Source organism: Ursus americanus, chromosome 29, assembly GCF_024610735.1.
Source record: "Ursus americanus isolate L20-20 chromosome 29, mUrsAme1.1.p, whole genome shotgun sequence".
In the NCBI taxonomy this organism is placed as follows: Eukaryota; Metazoa; Chordata; class Mammalia; order Carnivora; family Ursidae; genus Ursus; species Ursus americanus.
Window position 1 is genome coordinate 10,526,923 of NC_142155.1, and position 22,393 is coordinate 10,549,315.

Sequence of the window (22,393 nt, forward strand, 5' to 3'; positions counted from 1 at the left end):
AATGAATATGCGTGATGATGCTTCAATAAGACTTGATTTATAAAAACAGGTAGCAGGCTGAATGTGCCCTGTGGCCCACAGTGTGCTAACTCCTGGCCTAGGCAATGGCGACCTCACAAGGGAGAGTTAATGGGAGGCAATCTACTGACATCCCTTATATAGAATCAAAACGGGAATGGGCAATGGACTCCAGACCTATAAGACTTGACCAGAATCTGATTTTTCTGTGCCTATACTTACCAAGGCACCTTCTTATGAGGGTTTGGTTTTGCGTGTGGCTTTGTCCACAGAAAGATTATTGGACAGTTATGTGCATTTGAAGGTTCTAACTCATTGGAGAATTTTACAAGGGCTAATACACAAAAGAACTCCTTCAAATGTGACTCATGTGTACAAAGTAATAGTGACTTACATCTCAGAGTTCACAGACATGGCTGGATGGTGATTTGTAATTGGGACAATGCACCTAGACTGTGCACTTGCCCAAAGGCTGCAGTCTCACTTTACAACGTACAGTCATGGAACAAGTGACACTAAGGCAATCACAGTGAACTTGATGCCAACTAGTTACCAGCCAGAGGCATCCTCAATAACTCAAGAAAGCACACACCACGTCTGATCCAAAAAGGTCCCTTTTAGTTTCACTGAAGGCTGCTGTATACAGATGCAACTGTAAACCATGAAGACCAATAGATATCCATATGCTTCTTCCTAAAATCCTTGTGGTTTTGCAGGATTGGCAATGACTACAATCTGTTCCACTTGTGGATAACTGTCATATCTGGTAAGGAAAATAAACGTTTGAGAAATCTTCTATTTTTATTTTTAGAGGTCCATACATTTATGAAGTTTATTCTTAAAATAAACTCACCATTTGTTGCTAAAGTTATTCTTTACAAGCCTGTTATTTTTTTTCAAATGAAGGAGTGTTTTCACACATTTTGATTATATATGTGTAAATGCATACAAACATACTTAAAAGACAATATTCTCAATGTTTGAGAGGAGATACAGTGATGGATGGAATACTGCTGGCAGAAATCCAATTATACAGAAATCTGAATTATTTTAGATTACAAACTAACAATGGGCACAGGGTGACGGTCCATGAGAAGCCATTAATACCAATGAATTCCAGCTATAATTAGATATGAGCATGCCTTTTACATCCTTTTTTCTTTTTTTAACCCATTGTCAGCTTAGCTTCAGCTTGCTTTTAACCAAGACTACAGTACAACACCGGAAATATCTGGCAAAAGTGAAAACCTCTAGATTAATTAGGGAGAAAGCTTTTCAGGGAAGTTACTCTCTATTTAGGGTTTCATAGGTGGCAAAAGAAAAGTGCCATGACATACACAAGTAAGGAAACAGACAAAATTAAAACTTTTCCCTCTTTTCTAAAGTTACAAGTTATGAATGGCAAGACTTCCAAGTAACCCAAGAAACCAAGTATATGAGCTGAGGACAAATCAGAAATGGATGGTCTTGAGTTCTGGACAAGGGGGAACTGAGAACTCTGAGACCAACATGAAGCCAGGGGACCAAACGTGGGACTCACCACCCCCTCTGTTCACAAGGTGAGGGAAGACCAGAAGCTGAAATTCTACCTGAAGAAAATTTCCACAGATATGTCAGATACTAACTTGATAGCTGTCATTATATCATTAATATTATTTAAGTTGTTTTCTACTTATTAAGCCTCCATTCTGACATCCTGTGCTAAGAATTTAAGCAAAAGTATTTGGCAGACTTAAAATGTCCTGAAGTTCAGGCCTTCTCAGGGTGCTGGGAGACAGGGTAATATTCTGTAACACAAATTACCAGAAAACTCATGTTCTGAGTGTCATACTTCACACTGTAAAACACTCTTCATTCGCAAAATTATATTGGCCAACTTTGCCAACAGCCTGATTCAGTGGATATTCACTATGGCAAATTTAGCCCAAATAAAATCTCATCCTCAGAGCTCCTCAGAAAATGCACATAGCTTGTTAGAGAATAAAGATGGTGGTGGTGGTAGGGGAGGATAAGAGAGGACAGAGAAGAAGGTGTATGTTATGTACACAGTAAGAAAAAAGCCACATGGGACAGACAGAGTTACAATAAAAGGTGCACCTTGTCTCACTTCTGCTCTATAGTCCTATTCTCCATCACTTCAACCAAGCAGTTTCTTCTAGTCCTTTCAGAAACTTTCCATTTGCACACATGCATAAATGGGCGTGTTTGTGTGTGTATACGTGTGAGCATACATAATTGTGATTCTCATTACCTGCAGATTCCATCTTTATGAATTTTCCTACTCCTAAATTTATTTGTGATTCCAAAATCAGTGCTTGTTGGGCACTCATGGTCATTTGTGGACATGAAAAAGGTGGCCCCAAATCTGTCTCCTGATGTCATATTCCCAACTGACACTGAAGAAGACAATTCTTTGCCTTCTTGTTTTAGCTCTCACTGTAAATGAGTATCCTTTTCAAGGTCTATATAATGCCATGTTTTTCACGTTTTCGTGGGGCTTTTTTGGGGGGGAGGGGGGTGATTTCACTGTTTAAAAAGGCCCCTAGTATAGTGCTGAAGCACTGTCCAGTGTTCTTAAGTACAAGAAAGCTATGGTGTGCCTTCCAGAGAAAATACATGTAAGGTAAGCTTGATTCACATATGCTATGAGTTCAATATTAATGAATCAATTATATATTAAATAATGTATCTTTAAACAGCAACACACACATAAAGTAAGATTACTAATCAGTTAATGAAAATGTGACCAAAGGCTCCAAGGAACCTAACCCTCTATTTCTGCTAGGAGCAATGATTCAGTATTCACTAACTCAGTGTTTACAGTGACTTTATAGACTATAACTGTCGTGAATAACGAGAATCTACTACATGGGTGCCTTTTTTTAATTTACAAAAGTGAATACTAGGGGACACTATATACACTTTTATACCTTGTTTTTTTTCACTACTAATTCATTTTAGAAACCATGACATACCATGTCATGCATATTTACTTCCTTCTTTTCAAAGAGTGCAGTTTTCCCTTGGACAATTTTGCCACTGTTGATTTAACTAGTTGATAATGACACAGTTCTATGTTGTTTCTGTATTTTTTTAATGATAAAACAATGCTTCAGGAAACATTCCTTTACTTAGATCTTTGTAAACCACACAGATCTCTGAATGAAAGAAAATTCTGGCTTCCGTAACAAATACATAACAGCTGCAGCTGTTTTAGGAGACATCAAGAATTTTTAATGGACTGGTATTATCACATGGAGTGTGGATGTGGCCTGTGAGCTCGACGTGTCCGAGCAGCAGCTACCACACTGAGGATGTTTAACAAATGTCACATAATCAGACCTTCTTCCATTGGTAAGGTCAGGGTTTAAGGACTGCAGGATCCCTTTATTTGAGTGCCAGTGTAAGTGCTTTGCATTTGTGTACAAATCTGCTCCACGACCAAAGGGAGGCCTTTGTAAACTGCTCTTTATCTTGTGGCAGCATAACAACCCTCTGCTCCAGGAAAAATGCAAGAGCCGTGTGTCAAAGAAAATCAAGCCTCTCCTTCTTTACCTGCCCCCCACCCCTGTGTTTGGGTAATGAACGAAGCTCTGCGTAGTGAACGAATAGCTCTGAATCAGGACCACAGTGAGGGGATTATGATGATTGAGGAAAAGTACTGGAGGTATTAAAAACCACGGGAATAACTCAGGGCACAAAGAATTGTTGATAAAAATAAATGGGAGCCATTCGTTTTCTCCAAGTCACTTCTCTGTCTCAAAATTTTCCTAGCCTACAAAGAAGAGCATATACAGTACACATCAACTTCTCAATATACAAGATTCATGCAAAAAATGGCCATTTATAGGCCAACAATTTTAAACAACCACCAAAATTCCTTTGTTCTCCTAATTCATTAATGAAACTATTAATTTTCTAATGATAATATTAACCACAAAAAGTATATTAGATATAGACAAAGAAATACCAGGAGGGTGGAAATTAAGTTCAAGTTAATTTTAGGCATTCATATTTAAAAAAAAAAAATACTGTACTTGCAAAGCTGGAGAGGTGCCTCATCTCTCTTGAAGTAGGGAGAGGAGTTTTCAGAAGTTAGGGTCATCTCATCCTGCTGCTCCTGCCTGTCTGACTGTCATGGCCCAGGCTCTCCTGGGCATATAAGCAGAGTGCTAGGCCTGTTTAACATGGCAAATTTAAATACAGGTGTTTGGGCTCATTTGAATTTATGGATGAACACATTTGCTTTCCCCTAATGAATTCACCTAGTGAGATTGCTCATGGGGGGGGGGCTCTTATCCACATATAATGTTTGTATGTACTCTTTCCCACTCCCACTCCCACTTGCTCAAATTCTAGTGATATTTCTCCCCAAATTTTGATATGTGAAAGAAATCACAGTGCTGCAACTGAAAGTACTAAGTACTAGTTTCTTACTTAATCTATTCATTGACTGGAGCCTTTAAAGAATAAGCCAATATATATTTTAAACCCCAAAAACCAGGGATGTACTGTATGGTGACTAATATAATATAATAAAAAATATTATTATTAAAAAAAATAAAAAATAAACCCCAAAGAGCCCCCTTTTTTAGAATTCAACTTCTTTGGAAGAAAGGTCATAAAAATTAATACCTTTTTCTGGCATTTAGAAATGTATAAAAGAGAAATATTTGTTAATATACATAGTAAAAGAGTGAAAATGCTTTTTAAATATTTTATTATTATTATTTTTACGTAATCTCTACCCCCAATATGGGTCTTGAACTCACAACCTTGAGATTAAGCATTGCATGCTCCACCAACAAAGCCGGACAGATGCCCCTGAAAGTGCTTTTTAAAAGACTTTTCTTCATATAATAATTGGACGAATGACAGTATCTGTAAAGAATGTCTGTTCAGTTCTTTAAAAACCATACAGAACCTTCACTAGAGCAAGGTTAGGGCAGATCACAAGACCTACAACTGAAGTAATTTCTATAAGGGCAACGGGAAGGCTTGGCCACCAGTGCTGCCTCTGACAGTAAGTGTTTGATCTTGTGCAAGTTACTTAACATTTTTGCAGGCTCAGTTTTCCCATCTAAAAAAAGGACAGTGTTAGAGTAGTCTCCCAAGGTCCTTCCAGCTCTATAGTCTCATTACTTAAATGTGTCAAATCAGTAGTTCCTGACAGTGTTTTCAAATTTACGCTTCAAGAATGTGCTCTTATGATCAGTAGGGGAAGAAAGGGATAAAGAAAGGGGGGGTAATCAGAAGGGGGAATGAAACATGAGAGACTATGGACTATGAGAAACAAACTGAGGGCCTCAGAGGGGAGCGGGGTGGGGGAATGGGATAGACTGGTGATGGGTAGTAAGGAGGGCACGTATTGCATGGTGCACTGGGTGTTATACGCAACTAATGAATCATCGAGCCTTACATCGGAAACCGGGGATGTACTGTATGGTGACTAACATAATATAATAAAAAATCATTTAAAAAAAAAAGAATGTGCTCTTATCCACATATTCAAAAATAAAGAGGTTATAAAATATTTCTTGATTTCTGAGAAAAATCCTTTTGTTCAATCTAAGAGAGCTTGAACAGACAACGGGAAATTTCTGGCTGTCTAATCTTGGCACTAAACACAATGCTATTGTAAAAGAAGTAATATATTATGGTAATTTATTTATTCACTCATTTATTCATTAAACACATGTTTCACATGTACTTATTATTGCAGTATCTCCTCCTCTGAAGAGGCTAAAAGACTATCTTTGGTTAGGGAGTGTAGAAACTACCCCTGTGTGTGTGTGTGTGTGTGTGTGTGTGTGTGTGTGTGTGTCTGCGTGAGCGTGTGCCAGCAATTATATAAGGAACTTTCCATAACTTGCACATTTTCACATTTTTCAGATGGTCGGTGCTTAGAGAGGTTAGTGATTTGCCCAAGGTCACACGCGTGCAGGGTGTGTGACTCCGAGAGTATTTTTCATTCCCCGGACATAGTTGCCAGCTCTGGGTTATGGCTCCATCTGCTTTTTAAATTTTCTCTGCACACCACTGTTGGAGAAATTCTCAGAATCACACACACTGAGTCTTCCACCTGATCATGCCAAACTCCATCAGAGCCTTGCTGTTGTCAAGAAATTGCGCTATTCACTTCTGGTTGCTGCCTTGTTATAACCCAAAGCTGCCATCCCAAATTTTTATTTACCATAAACCCCTATCTCTCTTCTTCTAGGATCTGTTCCTCTCAATTACGCTAATCTTTCCTCTTGCGGGGCGGGGGCGGGGGGGGGCTGCTTTCCCTAGGTTTTTATATTTGTGCCGACCTCCAGCTGCCTGGGGAAATAAAGAAAAGTTTAGTTTTAGTCTGTTGCTCCCTAATCTACCATTCTCCCTCTCTCTTTACCCATTTAATTGTCAATTATGCAGCCTAATCTGTCTCCTCCTTTTCCCCTCCAAGCACTGTTTGGTGCCCTATCTCAAACTCTTTAGAACTGCTTGCACTTATCAGCATCTCTCTCAAGGGCTGCAACACTGCTTTCAAACCAGATTTCCCTGCTTTCACAGGAGGCTCTCTGAATACCACCCTCTCTCCTGGAGCCCCCATTTCATACCTTCAGAGACACCCCTCACCCTGTGGATGCCTTTTGAGATGCTGATTGCTGTGCCTGCACCCTAACTGGTTGTTGAGTTATTCTGGCCCTTTTTCTAAGAGAAGATTTTTCCCCCTGTGATACTGGATGTCCTCCTAGCACATAATGCCACAAATGGTGTTCACTCCTACCTAGATCACTGATTTTTCTTCTAGGTTCTGACCCCTCCGCTTTATCTTGGCTTTCCACATTACGGTCCCTTTTTACATGGACATTTTCATTTCTCATCTTTATAATCCTTTCACTCCCCTGCAATCCTTCTTTTTGCTTTGGTTCTCCTATGGACACTATATTGCGCTACTCTTCCTCTTCTCTGTCCCTTTCACCAACCCCTCTTTTTCCTCTTTTCTCCCCACATGCCAGTAGTCCCTAAACCTCTCCTGCTACATTATTCTCCCAACACTCTATTATTTCTTCATCCATCACCTCCACATTGATAACTAATGACCCCCAGTCTTTCTCTCCAAAAGCCCAAACAAGTTACGTGTCTACGCATGCATCCTGTCTCTCTGGAAACCGGATTAAGCAACTTCTGCTTGCTCATAGGCACATTGCTTGAAACCTTGAAACTTTTGATTCTTTTATCTCTTTGCCTACTAAAAACTAATCAAGGACTAAGAACTCCAGTTCTGCCCTCGAATTCTGTTTTCCCCTCCTTCACACTCTCAGAGCAAACACTCCAGGCCAGGCCCTTGTCTGGCCACCTACGTTGCCGTACCACTCCCAGACACTTATTCTGGAGTAACCGCTAGCTTTATGAGTGGCTCTTGAGGCAAAACAAAACAAAACAAAAAAACCTCACAGAACAGATTTACAGTGAATAGGTCTTTTAAATGTATTATCGTGTGCTTTGGCAAATCTATATTAAGACCTCAATGTGAAAAGGGTTTGGACCAACAACCCAAAAAAAGAAAAAAAAAACAATTCAGGTCATTGTTTTTAATCTTTTTTGGAGGAAAAACATATGTTCTCACCAATAACACTTGTGAATTAGGATATCCACCTTTAAATGAGAGGAATATTATGTTTTCTCCACACAATGTGATAGTTTCTTGACTATTCTTGTTTAAGGTTGTCTAGGCTACCTCACTTACGGCCATCTATAAACTTATTTTTATTATCTACTTTTTGCCCCAAAGCCTGGAATAAAACTCCATATCCATGAGCTCTGGAAAATAGCCCTCGGCAGCATGATCCAACTAGTTTGGGAAGAGCAATTTGTAGAGTAACTCTCATCAAGTCCAACGCTGGGAGTGACAACTCTGGAGCCATGTAAGGGAATCTTTCCTGCTAAAGGTAGGTTCCACTTTCTGTGATGACTACTATTCCCTTCTACTGAGAGAAAAGAATAATGGGCCACTGAAGCATGACAGTCAAACCAAACTGGTAGCCTGAATAGTCTAGAAGTCACCATGATTGGCACAAATATGACGACTGGATACTTTTTTCTTTCCGTTTGTGTCTCCTGTCCTACCTTTGGAAGATCTGCAGGACCACGTCAGTTTAAGATTAAAGTAAGTCAGCATAATTAGTTAGGGTAGCTCGTTTCCTCGAGTTCATTCTGAAACATCACATTGCGTTTACCCCTTGGTGGATCTGAACCTAGAGGAATTTATCTGGCTTTCCTCTAAACGCAAAAACAAAAACAAAAAACATGATGCTAATGTGACTGTGTAAGCTTGGTAAAATGTTGTCCCTAACCAAAATGACTGTCGTTTCTTCTAGTTGTCAAGGACCACAAGAGTAAGAGTAGATGCTCCTTGGGTGCAAGATTCTGTCTTAAAGGTTATAAATGGGTTCCCTCAAAGTCTTAGGCATTGCCATTCAGTTTCTCTACCTTTTCCAATTAATGAAGCAAAACAGAACCACAGGATTTTGTCATCTGGCATGGCAAATTCAAAACTAATTTAATCATGCCTTGTAATGCCTTAACCTGACTGCCTATCTAGTTCAGAAATACATTTGAAGGTTCAGCTGTAGTCTTAAGGAGATGAGTGAAGAGCACCTTGGAGATCACAATGAACACACATTCTTCCACTTATTGATCTTACTTTCACTCTGAAGTGCTACTCTCTAAATTGAAGAAAAGAGCCATTTCGCCTGGAGAAAGTAGATAAAATGGGAAGCAGTATTTCCAAAGTGTTCCAAGGACATGATATGTGGTGGGCACCCAATACTGAATGAATGAATGAATGAATGAATGAATGAATGAACACATGCATGCATGCATGCATGAATGAATGAATGAATTCCAGGCCTCATGGAAAACTGGGTGTAATATTTTCCTTCCATGTACCAGAATAAAGAAGTTAATAATATTAGAAACTTTAGAGTATATACTGAAGAAAGGCATTTCATTTGATTTTTTTTAAAACAAACTTTTGATTTACATTATTGTTCTTCAGCCATTTTGGGAAGAAAAAAAAATAACATTCCTAAACAAAGTGTTATGAAGCAGCACTGATTTCTTTTCTATTTTTAAAAATACTTTGGAGCAAATTAAACATACTCAGAATGTTTTATTAACTAGAACATTTAGTTTAACTAGTTTAATTACTACTCTTTGAAAATTACTATGATCAGTGGGAACTCCTGTGTTTGGTCTTTGTGTGGGAATGCCCTGAACAGAACGCCCACCTGCACAGGCAATTGAACACCCAGCTCCAAAGTTTCCCAAGAGGTCAAGAGAATTGGCAATCAGCAGTTCTTTGTATGGTGATCCTGGAGTTTACCCTGTAAATCCCTTCAATAGGAGCAATAGCTAAAAACCACTGGAAAAGGGCCAAACTTTGCTTTTATCCTAACTCAATTCAGAGAAATGTTTTTTGTAGCTCAGTAAATAGTAAACTAATATCTTTCTGGAGCAAAAATTCTTTGAGAGAACAGGTTGTGTTTTATTTCCATTTAGCCCTCATAGTTCCTACTCAGGCCCATACACATAGCATGAGGCCAGGTTACTGAACAAACATTGAAGAATTATGTCCTAACTTTACAAATCAGAAAGCTGAGAAATGCATCCACTAACTCAAAACATGAGGAGAAGAATCCAAATTCTCAATTCCATCCAATCCTAGATTCATTCAGGGGTTAGAGAAAACAGTTTAGAGAAATGGGACCCCTAAAAAGGTTCCCATTCTATAAAAGGTTGTGGAAATAGCTTTCACATGGTCTATGCTTTGGAAAAATTTCCAAGTAGGAAAAAATACACGTGGGTTTCTATCTCATATATATACTCTGATGACACTTGCATTTTGAGTCCATGTTTTAATCTCCCAATTAAAGAGGAAAACTACAGCTCTCTGTTGCCAAATTATAGATCTATTTCTTGGCTCAATGAGTAAGGAAACCCCTAATGACTGTAACAGTCTATGTGCTACGTAATTTTAAGTTATCCACTATTCGACTATATGTTACAAATAGATTTAGACTTCTTTAATGTACCTTTTTCTGTAATAATTCCATCTGGAATAAAAATAATTTTCAATTTATTTCTCAACTGTGTATAGTGGTCAGTTTCCAAAATGGAAAATATGATTTTTTAAAAACGATTTATTGCATATCTGTCTGAATATATCCAGATTTCAGAAATAATAAATAGATATTAGAAAACCTCAGGGCAATTTTAAGACTTCACTCCCTTATTTTCTAAGAAACCTAAGCATAACTAAAACTCCAAGAAAAGTAAAGTTCTCTAACCCTCACATCTTTCTGGAGGCCTCTGTTAATTACTGCAGTACGATGTGTAAATTAGGTAGTCCAGTCTACTTACGCAGTGCACTCCTGGAGCTTGTAAGCAATTACAGGGTCAATGCATCTCTTGATTAAGAGCAGACAGGCTTAAGAGGAAAGAATTAAATTATACAACATGGCAGAAAGATACGTGCAAAAACACCATTCCAGAAAGAGGCATGGAGAGGAAGGAAAAAGAAACAAAAAAGCTAGGAGTAGTTTAATTTGGGAGGAGAGGGAGAACAATGGGACAAATGGGAAAGAGAAAAGAAGAAATGTCCGGAAAAAAAAAAAAAATATATATATATATATACACACACACATATATACAATATATATACATATATATGTGTATATATATATATATATATACACATACAAATATATATATATATATGAGGAGAGAGAGGGAAGCATGGAGCAGAAATGAAATGTATTTACATCAGTGTGAAGAAAACAAGCATATTTTATTTATTAAAGAAAGAAAATTCTATAAAATCAGTTTGGAGCAAATGGTTCTATGTTCAGCCATTATGCAACTTAAAAGAAGCAATTTCTATTACTTCAAAATGAATCTTAGGTATTCTGCACTGAAGGTATAAATTAGAAATTTAATGTTCATAGGAAATGGTACTAAGAAGTTATAACAGCAATTTAGGTCTTCAATACAAGTTGCTGTACAATTTAAACCAGAAGAACTTAAAATTCATGTTTGGAAAAAAATAGATTATAAGATTCAAATAGTCCTATTGGTAGCAATAGGCAGGGTGAATTTCAATTAAAAATAAAGAATGAAAATCTGAGAAAGACAAAAGAAGGTACTTAGGTTTCTTTAGACAGAAATTATTTGTGAAGAATTTGATAAATGATCCAATTTGAAGACAATGCAAAACTGTAATTAAGGGCTAAAGTAAATGATCCAAATAATAAAAGCTATGGGAGCTTAATAAAGGTAAGGAAATAAGCCAGAACTATCAAGAAAAACTTTATGGAAAAATTACAACTTGAGCTGGTTAGAATTTGAAGACAGAGGGCACCTGGGTGGCACAGTGGTTAAGCGTCTGCCTTTGGCTCAGGGTGTGATCCCGGCGTTAGGGGATCGAGCCCCACGTCAGGCTCCTCCGCTAGGAGCCTGCTTCTTCCTCTCCCACTCCCTCTGCTTGTGTTCCCTCTCTCGCTGGCTGTCTCTATCTCTGTTGAATAAATAAATAAAATCTTAAAAAAAAAAAAAAAGAATTTGAAGACAGAGAAACAAACATTCCTAGTACTACTAAATTATATGCGATTCTCTGGTACTAGGTCATAAGGGATTTTAACTACTGTCATTTTCTTCAACAAATATTTATTGTGCATATACTATATCACTAAGAGTGATCTATATGAAACCCAAAAGCAGTTTTTGTAATTATGCTATCTGACAGGAGGACCCCTGGGCCCACGGGTATCATCACAATCAAGATATAGTGGCCAAGAATATGGGCTCTCAGCTATTCTGCCTTGGTACAAAACCCTATTCTGCCATTAATTCAGCGGCTGACCTCAGACAGATTACTGAGCCTCTCCCTACCTCAGTATTCTGATCTGTTAAAGGGAGATGATTAATACTAATAGTATCTTTTAGGGCTATTCTGAGGATTAAAAGAGAAGATGTGCATAAAGCATTTAGAACGACACCCAGCACATAATCAATAATTAAAACGACTACTGGTGGTGGTAAACAATCTTCTTTCCTATAGCTTATCCTCTCCTGCTTTCCCCCTTTAGTCTTGTATTTCCTTCTAGCTAGTGTTCCCATCTCTCTTCTTATATTCTTGCTAAACTAACTGAATATATGGCTTACATTTACTGTTTCCTCTCTTCATTTCTGACTCATTTCTCGATTAAGAGCATTCTGACTTCTGCCCTAACCACTTCACTGAAAGTGAACAATTGGTGCGTTTAAAAAATCCCTGAGGACTTCCACATTACCAGATCTAATAGTAACTCCATGGTCCTTATCTTACTAAATGACTGTCTACATTTCATAGCTGACTCTTTTTTGGAATATATCCTTGGTTTCCATGACCATCTGACCATCTTTTTGTCTAGTGTTTCCTTACACCTTGCTGTCTATCCCATTAAATGCCCCCTATTTCCTCTGCTTACCCTTTATATGTTGGTAATCCTCAGGTTTCCATCCTTTAGCTACTGCCTTCTTTACACGCATTCCTTGTATTTTTAACTCCTGTCTACGTTTTTATGTCTTTTAAATCTTTATTCACAGTTGCTGGAAATATATAGTTGGAAGTCCCAGTCACAAAAAGCTCAACATCTCCGAAGCTAAATTCATTTTATCACCCCCTAACATTCCACTCATCCTGTTGTCCCATCTGTTTTCGTGATCTCAGTTAATGGCCCCCACTTTCTAGCCAACCACCCAAACCAGGAATCCAGAAATAACTAATCTTTCTTCATTTTCCATAATTCACTACATCACTAACATATTTCAACTCCACCATCATGTTTTTTCTCCATCTTTACTACATTGCCCCAATCCAAGTCCAAATTATCTCTTGCCTAAGTTGAAACAACATTTCAAAAGATCTCCTACCTCCAGTTTGTTCCTTTCAGGCCAGCATTAATAGAACTGACAGAGTGACCAATCTAAAATGGAAATTCAAAATCATTATTACCTACCCAAACTCCACCTACCTCAAAGACTGCCTATTACCTACAGGATAAAATCCTGGGCCTCTAATGTAGCAATATAGCCTCCCGCTACGTTATTTCTATTTTTCTCTCTAGTTTTAATGTCACCATGCCAAGTGTGATTATACACATATATAATATACATGATGCCATAATACTTTGATGGAATATTATTATGTCTTTTTTACAGATTTAGTAGAGAGTACTGGCAGTAACTTGTTCATAGGCATCAAATCAGTAACTCGGATAACTGAATCCAAATGTAATCATATTCCCTAATGGAATTTCCTTGAGGTCAAGGGCCAGCCACATCGTTCCCTTTTTTGAACCACCAGTATACAGCACATTAACTGATTCACATAATGGCTATTAATTAAATATTATACTGAACTATTAAAAAAAAGAAAAGAGAAATAATAACATGATTGTAAAAGATCATCTTGCCACTGAGTGAAGGAGTAGAGATTCTAGAATTACCTCACTGGTAAATGGAAGCAACGAACACTTTGACTGAGTTTGTAAAAAGTGTTTATATACACTGAAATAGCTTTCAAATTATGATACAATCTCCATATCGCCAAGAGTAACTTTAAGATTCTCTTTATTTTTAAACTGCATTTTATTCAAATGTCTTATTTACTTTTAGAGGAGTAAAAAGAAATGTAAATATTTGCATTAACAAGTTCTCTGCTAAATGATACTCTGTGTGTATATACATATTGTGTGTGCATTTGTTCATGTAGCATATATGTGTGCATATATATACATATATAAAAGTTCAAACTATTTTTAAATTTAGAATTAGATGACTTCAATAACATTTAGGAAACTCATTCTTTGGACAAACTGATAACAAAGGATCAAAAGAATAAGCCAAAACTCTTGAGTCCCATCAAAGAATTTCAGTACTTATGAAGAAAAGCAGATGCATGGCTAATCTGTCTCCCAGGTTGCAACAAAATAAAAGTTCAAATGGCATACTTGTAAATAGTTGAAGAAAAGGAAATTAAAATGGAAACATCTACAAATCATTAAACATAACTGAACTGCGGCTATTCAACAATTGGACTTTAAGTAGTTTCACACCACTGGGCTAGGATAAAACATGCTCTGCTGGCATTTTCATCTGCCAAAATAGCCATTTGCAATTAAAAATTAAAACTGGCACCATTTCTTTGCAAGCAATTATCAAAAGGCTGCTGGCAATCTTCCTTGTTTATAGTGTTTCTTATATCAAAACTTCATTCCATTTTGAAATATTCTTAGATTTTATTTCTCTTAGGCCATATTTCTAATGCTCATATTTTAACACTTTCAACATTTCTAATTGCAATATGATCCCAAATACTGCAGCATTGTTTAAATTTCTGAAAACAGACTGATTTGAAGAATATATGTAGCATTTTATGTTACCATATTAGCAAGGTATAAGGCAGTATAACTTGTATAAGCCCTCTCTACATGTAAGGGAAGTAAGTGATTTTTAAGGAATACAGGAGTAAAAATAAAATGCAAGCATCAATTTCTAAGGACATAGACCTAATTCCGAATAGAATATACATATAAATAATAAGGTCATTCTTTGGGTCTGATTGAGTCCTGACACAGGGAGTTACCAATAGTGTGAAATCTCATTTTCCACCCAGGAAACCAGTGGTATATTTTGGAGATTGGGGGTAACAGTAAGTGGATCAATCTGTATGTATGAGCATCTTCTATGTGGCAGAACTGTTGTAAGTGCTGGTGATACAGCAGAGGACAAGATGGAAAGAGTCCCTGCCTTTAAGGAATTGGGTAGTGACAGCCAACAAACTATTCCTCCTCCAAGCCTAGGAGGGATGTGTCCAGTTAACTCTTTAGAAAGATCACTTTGGTTACTATGTGGCACACAGGACTCACAGGAGTTAGGAGCAAAGTTAAAGGAGTTAGGAGTAAAGTTAAAGTGACCATTTAGGAGGTGGTCCTGCAGCTCAAAAATGAAGGGAAATGATAAAAAAAAGATCAGATCCCTTCTCATTACAAATATACCTTCCCTATTTACTCTAGAATATTAGACAATCTGCAGTATCCTCCACCGTCTTGGCTGGATCACAAACACTGGACACTGATGTGTCCATTTCACAGATAAAGATTTGGAGACCCAAGGGTAAAATGGCTTATTCCAAGTCACAAAGCTAATTAGTGGGAAAGATGGAAGCAAAGTAATGGTCTCCTACTTCTAGCCCCCATACTTTCTCCTCAGAACGAATCATCAGTATCTTCTAAGAAAATAAAAAAGATTTAGTAGTTCAACCAACTTTAGTTCACTCTGCAACTCCTTTATGAAAGGCTTCTAAGGAAATTTATTTACTTACTCATTAAACAAGCATTTATTGAGGGTCTACTAGGTACAAGGCATCTTGCTAGGTGTTTGGGATTCAGAGATAGTAGGAGATTTTCTGTGTGGGAAGTTTGCCCTCCTGTGGGAGAGCCAGACCAAGTAGCTCACAGTGAAAACAGTGGGACAAGCACCATTACAATGACATGCTGAAGTGCCATGAAGCCTAAGACAGGGGGCACCTAAATTATTCTGGCAGTGGGGAGATGTGCCTAAGAGGAAGCAATCCTTAAACTGTGTTTTGAAGAAACAATGGGAGTTAGCCAGAGTGCACAGAGTGGCAAGAAGTAAAGGAAACAGCATGAGCAAAGGCATAGCATTGAGACACAGGATGGAGTAATTGAGGAAGGCTGGGCCCCTGAATGTACAGAGGTGAAGAAAGAAAGATGGACAGAGGCCATGTCATAAAGTATCCTGTGTACTGTCCCAAGGAATTTGGTTAACTTACACTATTGTCTCCATTTTCCCAACTCTTAACCCTCCTCAATCTACTTAATTTCCATTTTTGACCCTCACCACAAAGATTATAGGCAAGGGGATGACACGATAAGATTTACATTTTAGGGAAAACACTACGGTGCCAGGGTGGAAAGCTGGAAGGCTGAGAACAGAAGCTGGATGATTAAGCAAGAGAATATTACAAATAATCCAATGGAGGGATACTGAGAAACAGAGAGGGATAGTAACGACAGCAAAGGAGAGAAGGGACTAGATATGAAAAATATTTATAAAGTGAATACACAGAATTTAATACACAAAAATAAAGGTGTTAAGGATGACTTGCAAATTCGTAGCTTGGGTGACTGGACTATTTCTTCTAGTTTAAAATATCTAGAAATTCTGATCCATGGCATTATACCAGGCAAAGATATATTGGACAAAGTAAGGAGTTACAGATATCTGTCACCTGTTTCCTATGCCAGAGCCACATTTATTGTATCAATGCAAATGAAGCCCATCATGTGTTCTACAACCATTATTCTTCTAAACTTTTCCTAAAAAGAATATGAATTTAAGATGAACAAACAACCTTCAAAGAAATATATCACCTCATATCTGAATAACTCATCTATTAAACTAAAGAACAGCTGAAGACAGGAAATGAGGAATCACAGCTGTCTGGTAAATCCTAAAGAAGAGCAAGGGAACAGACTCTCCTAATCCCTCTAATTTACAAAAATTGGAAGAAAGTATTTGGAGTAGGTCATCTCCTGCTTTTGCCAGACATCTCATCAGTAGATTAGGATATCTACACTTGGAAATACATTTTATACCATTAAAATACCATTATAATAATGATTTTTCCATATTTAACAGAAACTTTTCTTTACCTGAAACATAACTTTAAACAAATTTTTCTTGCTTCTTGGCAGTGAAAACACTGGTAGACCATGTAAATCCATCCCTGAAGTACCTCATTAATCACATTGCACTTGCTCTTGGCAAGAACATTAATGTGTTACAAAAACTGTTATTAAAGTAAGATTTGGGGATTCCCACGCTGGCAGGGAATTAGTTAGTTACACTGCTTTAGAAATTGTTTTCATATAATTTCCTTTATTATTAATGGTCTTGTTAGACTTTCAGCTCAAAGTAACTTTCTTTTATTCACTGAATGTGTAAAGTCCAGCTTTCTAAATAAACTGTACGCAGCAACTGCAAAGATGGCTTGTCCCTCGGGGTGGGCTATAGTTGTGCAGAATCCTCCCAGAAGATGATGCTAGCCATTCCCTCTACCTGCTAATGTGGATCTAGCACCCCTATCTAATTGCTCAAGCATTACAGCTTCAGACTCTAGAAATGTATAAAGCAAAACTTCCTACCAGCACATGGTATTGACAAGCACATAATTTATTTCAATCTACCACTAAACCCATTGATAGGCTGATAAAAATCTGATGAGTAGAGAATTATCCAAACTTGAGTCTCTTGAAAAATCACTTCTTAAAAATTTTAAATTCTGTAAGGCCATAAAAATCTGTTAAACATTAACATATTGAAAAGAAAATGCCGTATTACAGTAAGTCCTCACTCATTTTCAAGGGCAAAACTTAGGAGATGCAAAGCATGAGCATCAGCCAAAGTTGCTTCTCTCTCCAAATATACAGTGCATAACTTACCAAAAATTAAAACTCACAAATGGCATCATACTGTAAATTCAAATCTACAAATATCCTGAGCATACTCTTGGGGGGGAAAAAGTCATTTTCCATACAGTATATATTTTGCTGCCAAATTGAGCATAGATTGTTATTGCTAAATGCTTTAGTAGATCCTGACACGTTAAAATAATTTATCAGGCTCAATAGGTAACAGGATTAAATATATGTATCAACTCAGAAAGGACAAACACGAAAAGAATCTGTAGTATCTATGTCTATCATTTATTACAATAACCGCATCTAAATCAATGTGAATCTTACATTAAGTGAATAGTAAAAGTTATACCGTTTGATGTAATAATGATGCTACACAACGTTCTCCTTGTGTACACTGTAAGATGGAAAGTTGGCTGGAATATTCTACCTAATGCTACATATTCACATCAATCTGAGACTGTAAAATTTTCCAGACACCAGAGCCCCACGGATTGTAGACTCCACCAATTTCCTGACTCCTATGTGGTCAAATTCCAGGTTCACCTATTTACAAAACCAGCCCCTTCTTCCATTTATTTAAAAGGTGCTTCTGTTGTTGACGCCAATCCTCCATCCCAGGTGAGAGCTATGTTTGGGTGACATGCCTCACTTCTAAAAGAAACCTAATTCACATGTTCAAAACCTATTTTACTAGGAAACAAGGAACCGAACAGTGAGTGCCTGCAACTTTTCTCTACAGGTCTCCTAAGGCTGATGTCTTTATATTTCATTTTAACATAAAGAAGCAGGAGAAAGAAAAAAAAAAAACAGGAAAAGACGAAAAAATAAGAAGTAAAAAGAAATAATTAGGATATAACGGCATAAAGACTACCTTAAAACGTCCAGATAAACCTAACTCTAACAGGAGACTGAATGAATGGACCTTGTGGGGAAAACAGTAGTAAACTTTAAAGCCACTGAAAGGTTTTAAATGCCTAAGGGAAAAATAAACATTTGCTTCCAATCATTTTCTCATTAAGCATTCTCTGCTAGATGGTGAAGGCTTACTTACACACACGCGCGCGCACACACACACACACACACAGACACTTTGACTCAGCGGCACAAATGCCTACTTAACCCACCGCCTGATCCCAGGTGGCCCATTTGCGCGTTTGCTATTGCACTCTGGCCGGGGATCCTGAGCCCCAGGCTCACCACTGGCCTCTGCCGCTGGGCGGGAGCATCACCTCGCCCCGCCCAGCTCTCCTTTTCTAGACCTTGGCCACCTCTGTGGCAGGAAGGGCTACACGCATTGACAGCTTTTCCGTTAGTGGTGGAGGTGGTGGCGAGGCGTGTTTCCGGGCGCACTTAAAACCTAGCTGCTTTCCCCACCAAGTAGCAGCTTCCCCAGCTCCGCCCCAGGGCTGAGGACCCAGCCCTTCGTTTCTCCTCTCACCACCCGGTGCAACCCTACCATCACCTCCTAACCTCTCCAATACACTCAAAAGCCTCACACCGGCGCACGTCCTCCCTTTGCCTTTCCCAGCTCCCGGGCGCCCCTCGCGGTTGAAATTTACGTATCTCGGGACCTAATCGCTCCCCATTAACCGCGCAGCCTAAGTCCCAGGTCTGCCTGGCTCACGCCTTCGGTGCCTAAAACTGCGGGGCAGCTCATTGGGTGTGTTCGGGGAGACGGTAAAATCTGTAGAGGTGGAGGAGGTGGGGCTGAGGGAGGTGGAAGGCTCTAGGAGGAAGACCATAAACACGTGCAAAGAAATAAAAGCCACCACGTGTGCGCGCGCGAGTGTGTGAGAGAGTGTGTGTGTGCTCGCGCGCGCGCCGGGCCAGGGCGTGGGCGCGGAGCGCGTCCCAGGGGGCCAAGCATACAGACCCCCGGAGCAGGCATGGCGGGGGGCGCGCGGGGGCCGCGGGTACTCACACGAACGCGTGGTAGATGAACGCCCAGCCGCGGGGTCTCTCCAGCACGTTGTACAGATAGTTCTGCACCCGCCGGTACTTGACGTTGCGCCGGCAGCTCTGGCTACTGGTGTACGAGAGCGGCTTCCCCAGCAGGCTCATCCGGGCCCCCTGCTTGCCCCGGCGGCTCTCCCTCAGGCCGCCGCCGCTGCCGCCGCCGCCGCCGAGCGCGGCCGCGCGGGTGCCCAGCAGCAGCAGGCCGTCGCCCCTGGCGGCGGCTGAGTTCAGCAGCACCCTGCCCCGGCCCGACTCCACATCCTTCATGCCGCTGCCCAGGCGCCCCCCGCCCGCCGCCGCCGCCGCCGCGCCGCTCTTCACCCAGAGCCCGGCGGCGCCGCCCTCCTCTCCTCCCGCGTGGTGGCGGGGCATGGCATCACCACGGGCACCGCGAGGGGGGCGCCAGTGCCTGTGGTGGGGGCAGCGGCCTCATGCGCGCGGGCGGGTTTCGAGGAGGAAGCCGTGGCCGACGGAGCGCCCGCCGGCCCGCGACCTCCGAGCTAGGGGCGGGGAAGCAAGCAGCCAGCACACCGCCAGGGCTTCAGGGTGGGGGCGGAGAGGGGTGTGCTAAGGAGGCCCAATTTCTAGCAGTCTTTAGGTCCAAATCGAAATCAGGACCTCTCTGGGGCGTCACTTTGAGAGGGTTTCTCTTGCTCCCTCTTATTCCCGCAGCTATCACTCCCTCCTTCCCAAGTGCCCCCAGGGCTGGACCGAGGGAGTGCGGGGCGCTCCGAGGCGCGCTCCCACGCGCGCACACCCAGCCCCAGGCTCCCCCTTTCTTCTCTGGATTCCCCACGCCCAGCCTGCGTCCGCCCCCTCCCCCAGAGGGGACGGGGCTCGGAAGCCCCTCTCCTAGGCGCGACTTTGCTTTAGTTGTCTCGGGGGCTTGAGAGCTGTCCGTAAGGTAAGTCGGCCTCGTGCCCTGAGGAGAAACTGGAGATGCAGGTCTCTGCTCACTCCGGCCGCTACGATGCCGCGCCAGGTCCTGCCATCCTTGCGCAAGGGGTGTGAGCGGGAACAGCCCTGCCCTGCAGGTACCAGCCGGTCCCCAGGCGCGTGGGCCGATGCTCCCGGCAGTGGCGGTCGGGTTCTCGCACAGCTGGACGGTCCCTGCCAGTTCAGTGTGCAGACCTGCAGGACACGACTCCCGAGCCGGAGAGGCGGGGGGTGGGCATCTCCCCGCGGCTCACTCCAGCTTTCGGGCTGTGACTTTCCATCCCAGCATCAGGTAGCAAGCCCTCGAATACCCGGTCTTCCTTCCTAGCCCGGGGGGTGGAGTGTGGGGAGGGCATAAAAACTACAAAGTGGCTCCTCATCAGTTAACGAGTTGTTGCCCAGGGGCTCCGCCTGACAGCGACGCGAAGCATGGGAGAGCGAACTGGGTTCCCTTAAGAAATTTCCATTTAAGTCCGAAAAAGTCATAAAACTGTTAAGTCTCGGCAGTGGCAGCGGCGGGCCCAGCGTCTGGGAGAAAAATCCCGGAGGGCAGGGAGCCCAGAACACCAGCTTCTCGGGGTCCTCACCCCACCCCTGTAGGCTGTACCTTACACGGTGAGAGACGTGTGGCGAGTTAGGACTGGCTGAGTCTCCCCCCACCTCTGACGCTCTGGCGACCCAAAGCGTGCGCGCCCTGGGCGAGGAGGGAGGCCACGGTGCCACTGGCTTCGGCCTCCGGCCTTCAACACAGCGTTATAAAGCACAAGCAGTTAAACCTCACAGTCAAGAGTGGGGAAACTGAAAGGAAGCCAGGCTTGGGAACTTCTTCCAACAGCGTGGATTCTCCCCCCAGCCCCACACCCCACCAAAATACGAAAGAAAACAACCACCAAGTTAAACTGAAGAACTAAGGTTCCACCACAAAGCCAGAGCAGGTAGTGATTTCCTTCTAGAAGCCTGAAACCGAGGCAATACTAAAGCAAAAGCCTTATTTCAGCTGTCTCCGCCCCTCAGAGATACTCTCTCAACTCCCTCCAGTACACACACCCACGCCCGCGGCAGCTTTCTGCCTGTGGCAGTAGCTCCATTTAAATGCTTTACTTTGACTTTCTTTTACTTTGTATTGTTACGCTTATTTGCGCGAAGCCCTCTCCCCCGCTCCTGGTCACCCGCAGGACCCTGCTTCCCTCCCTCCTTCTCCCCACTCTCTCCGCGGCGGACACTAGCTCGGAGCCGCTCGATGCAGCTGGCAGCGGTGCCACGTGACTGTGCGCCAAGCACCAATATCCAGAGTCACTCTCTTTTTCTCCTAATACACTTCACACCCACGCACTGTGGAGGTGCGAGAGATTGCTCCGTGCCCTGCTATTCGAGGCAGATGCAGAGAGCGCCTTGGAGCAAGCTCTCCAATCCTAGAACAGCACGAGACCCCAGCTGAGGGTGGGGGGAGTTTGCTGTTGCTATATTTAGACTCCCCGCGGAGTTTCTGTGCAGGGACTTTCAGGGTGAAAGATCTAGAGACTTAAAATGACTCGTGTGCACGCTTTAAACTTGAATATCTTGGCTATTCTGCAGGCAAGAAAATGAAAACCATTTCCTCTTAACCCACTGGTTTTCTTTCTTGCAAACTTTGACCACCACCACTGAGTAAGGTCAGGGTCACTTCCACCTCACTGGCGCGTGGTCCCAGAGTGCAGGCAGGAAGTTTTGGGAAGGTGGAACACGGACAGGGTTCTCCCGAAGAGAACCTAATGCTTAATTTCCCAGTGATATTTTCCTGGAGGTGAAGCATGTGATGTTGATTAAGCAAATGACATGAAACTTAAAAAAAAAAAAATCAGATCTAATGATCAGTAGCTGTTTAGAGCTGGTTTCTTAGTGGTTTACACCTTTGGGATCTTCTAGGGTAACCTCCAGTTAGAGAGCTAGTCTGGGGAAGACCTGCCCAAGGG

At 41.3% G+C, this 22,393-nt stretch overlaps 1 protein-coding gene across 5 annotated transcripts in view; it reads right to left on the bottom strand.

The window, feature by feature from the left end:
* KCNQ5 (potassium voltage-gated channel subfamily Q member 5) overlaps window positions 1-21,143 on the bottom strand; it is a 489,286-nt gene extending 468,143 nt beyond the window's left edge. Inside the window, exon 1 of one of the 5 annotated variants that reach the window (XM_087856952.1) lies at window positions 19,471-21,143. In XM_087856952.1, coding sequence (XP_087713078.1) covers window positions 19,471-19,877 — 407 coding nt within the window. In that variant the 5' untranslated portion in view covers window positions 19,878-21,143. The remainder of the gene's footprint in view (window positions 1-19,470) is intronic. The other 4 variants (XM_087856950.1, XM_087856951.1, XM_045803651.2 and 1 more) reach the window with 4 other exon arrangements.
* Window positions 21,144-22,393: the final 1,250 nt, after the last annotated feature.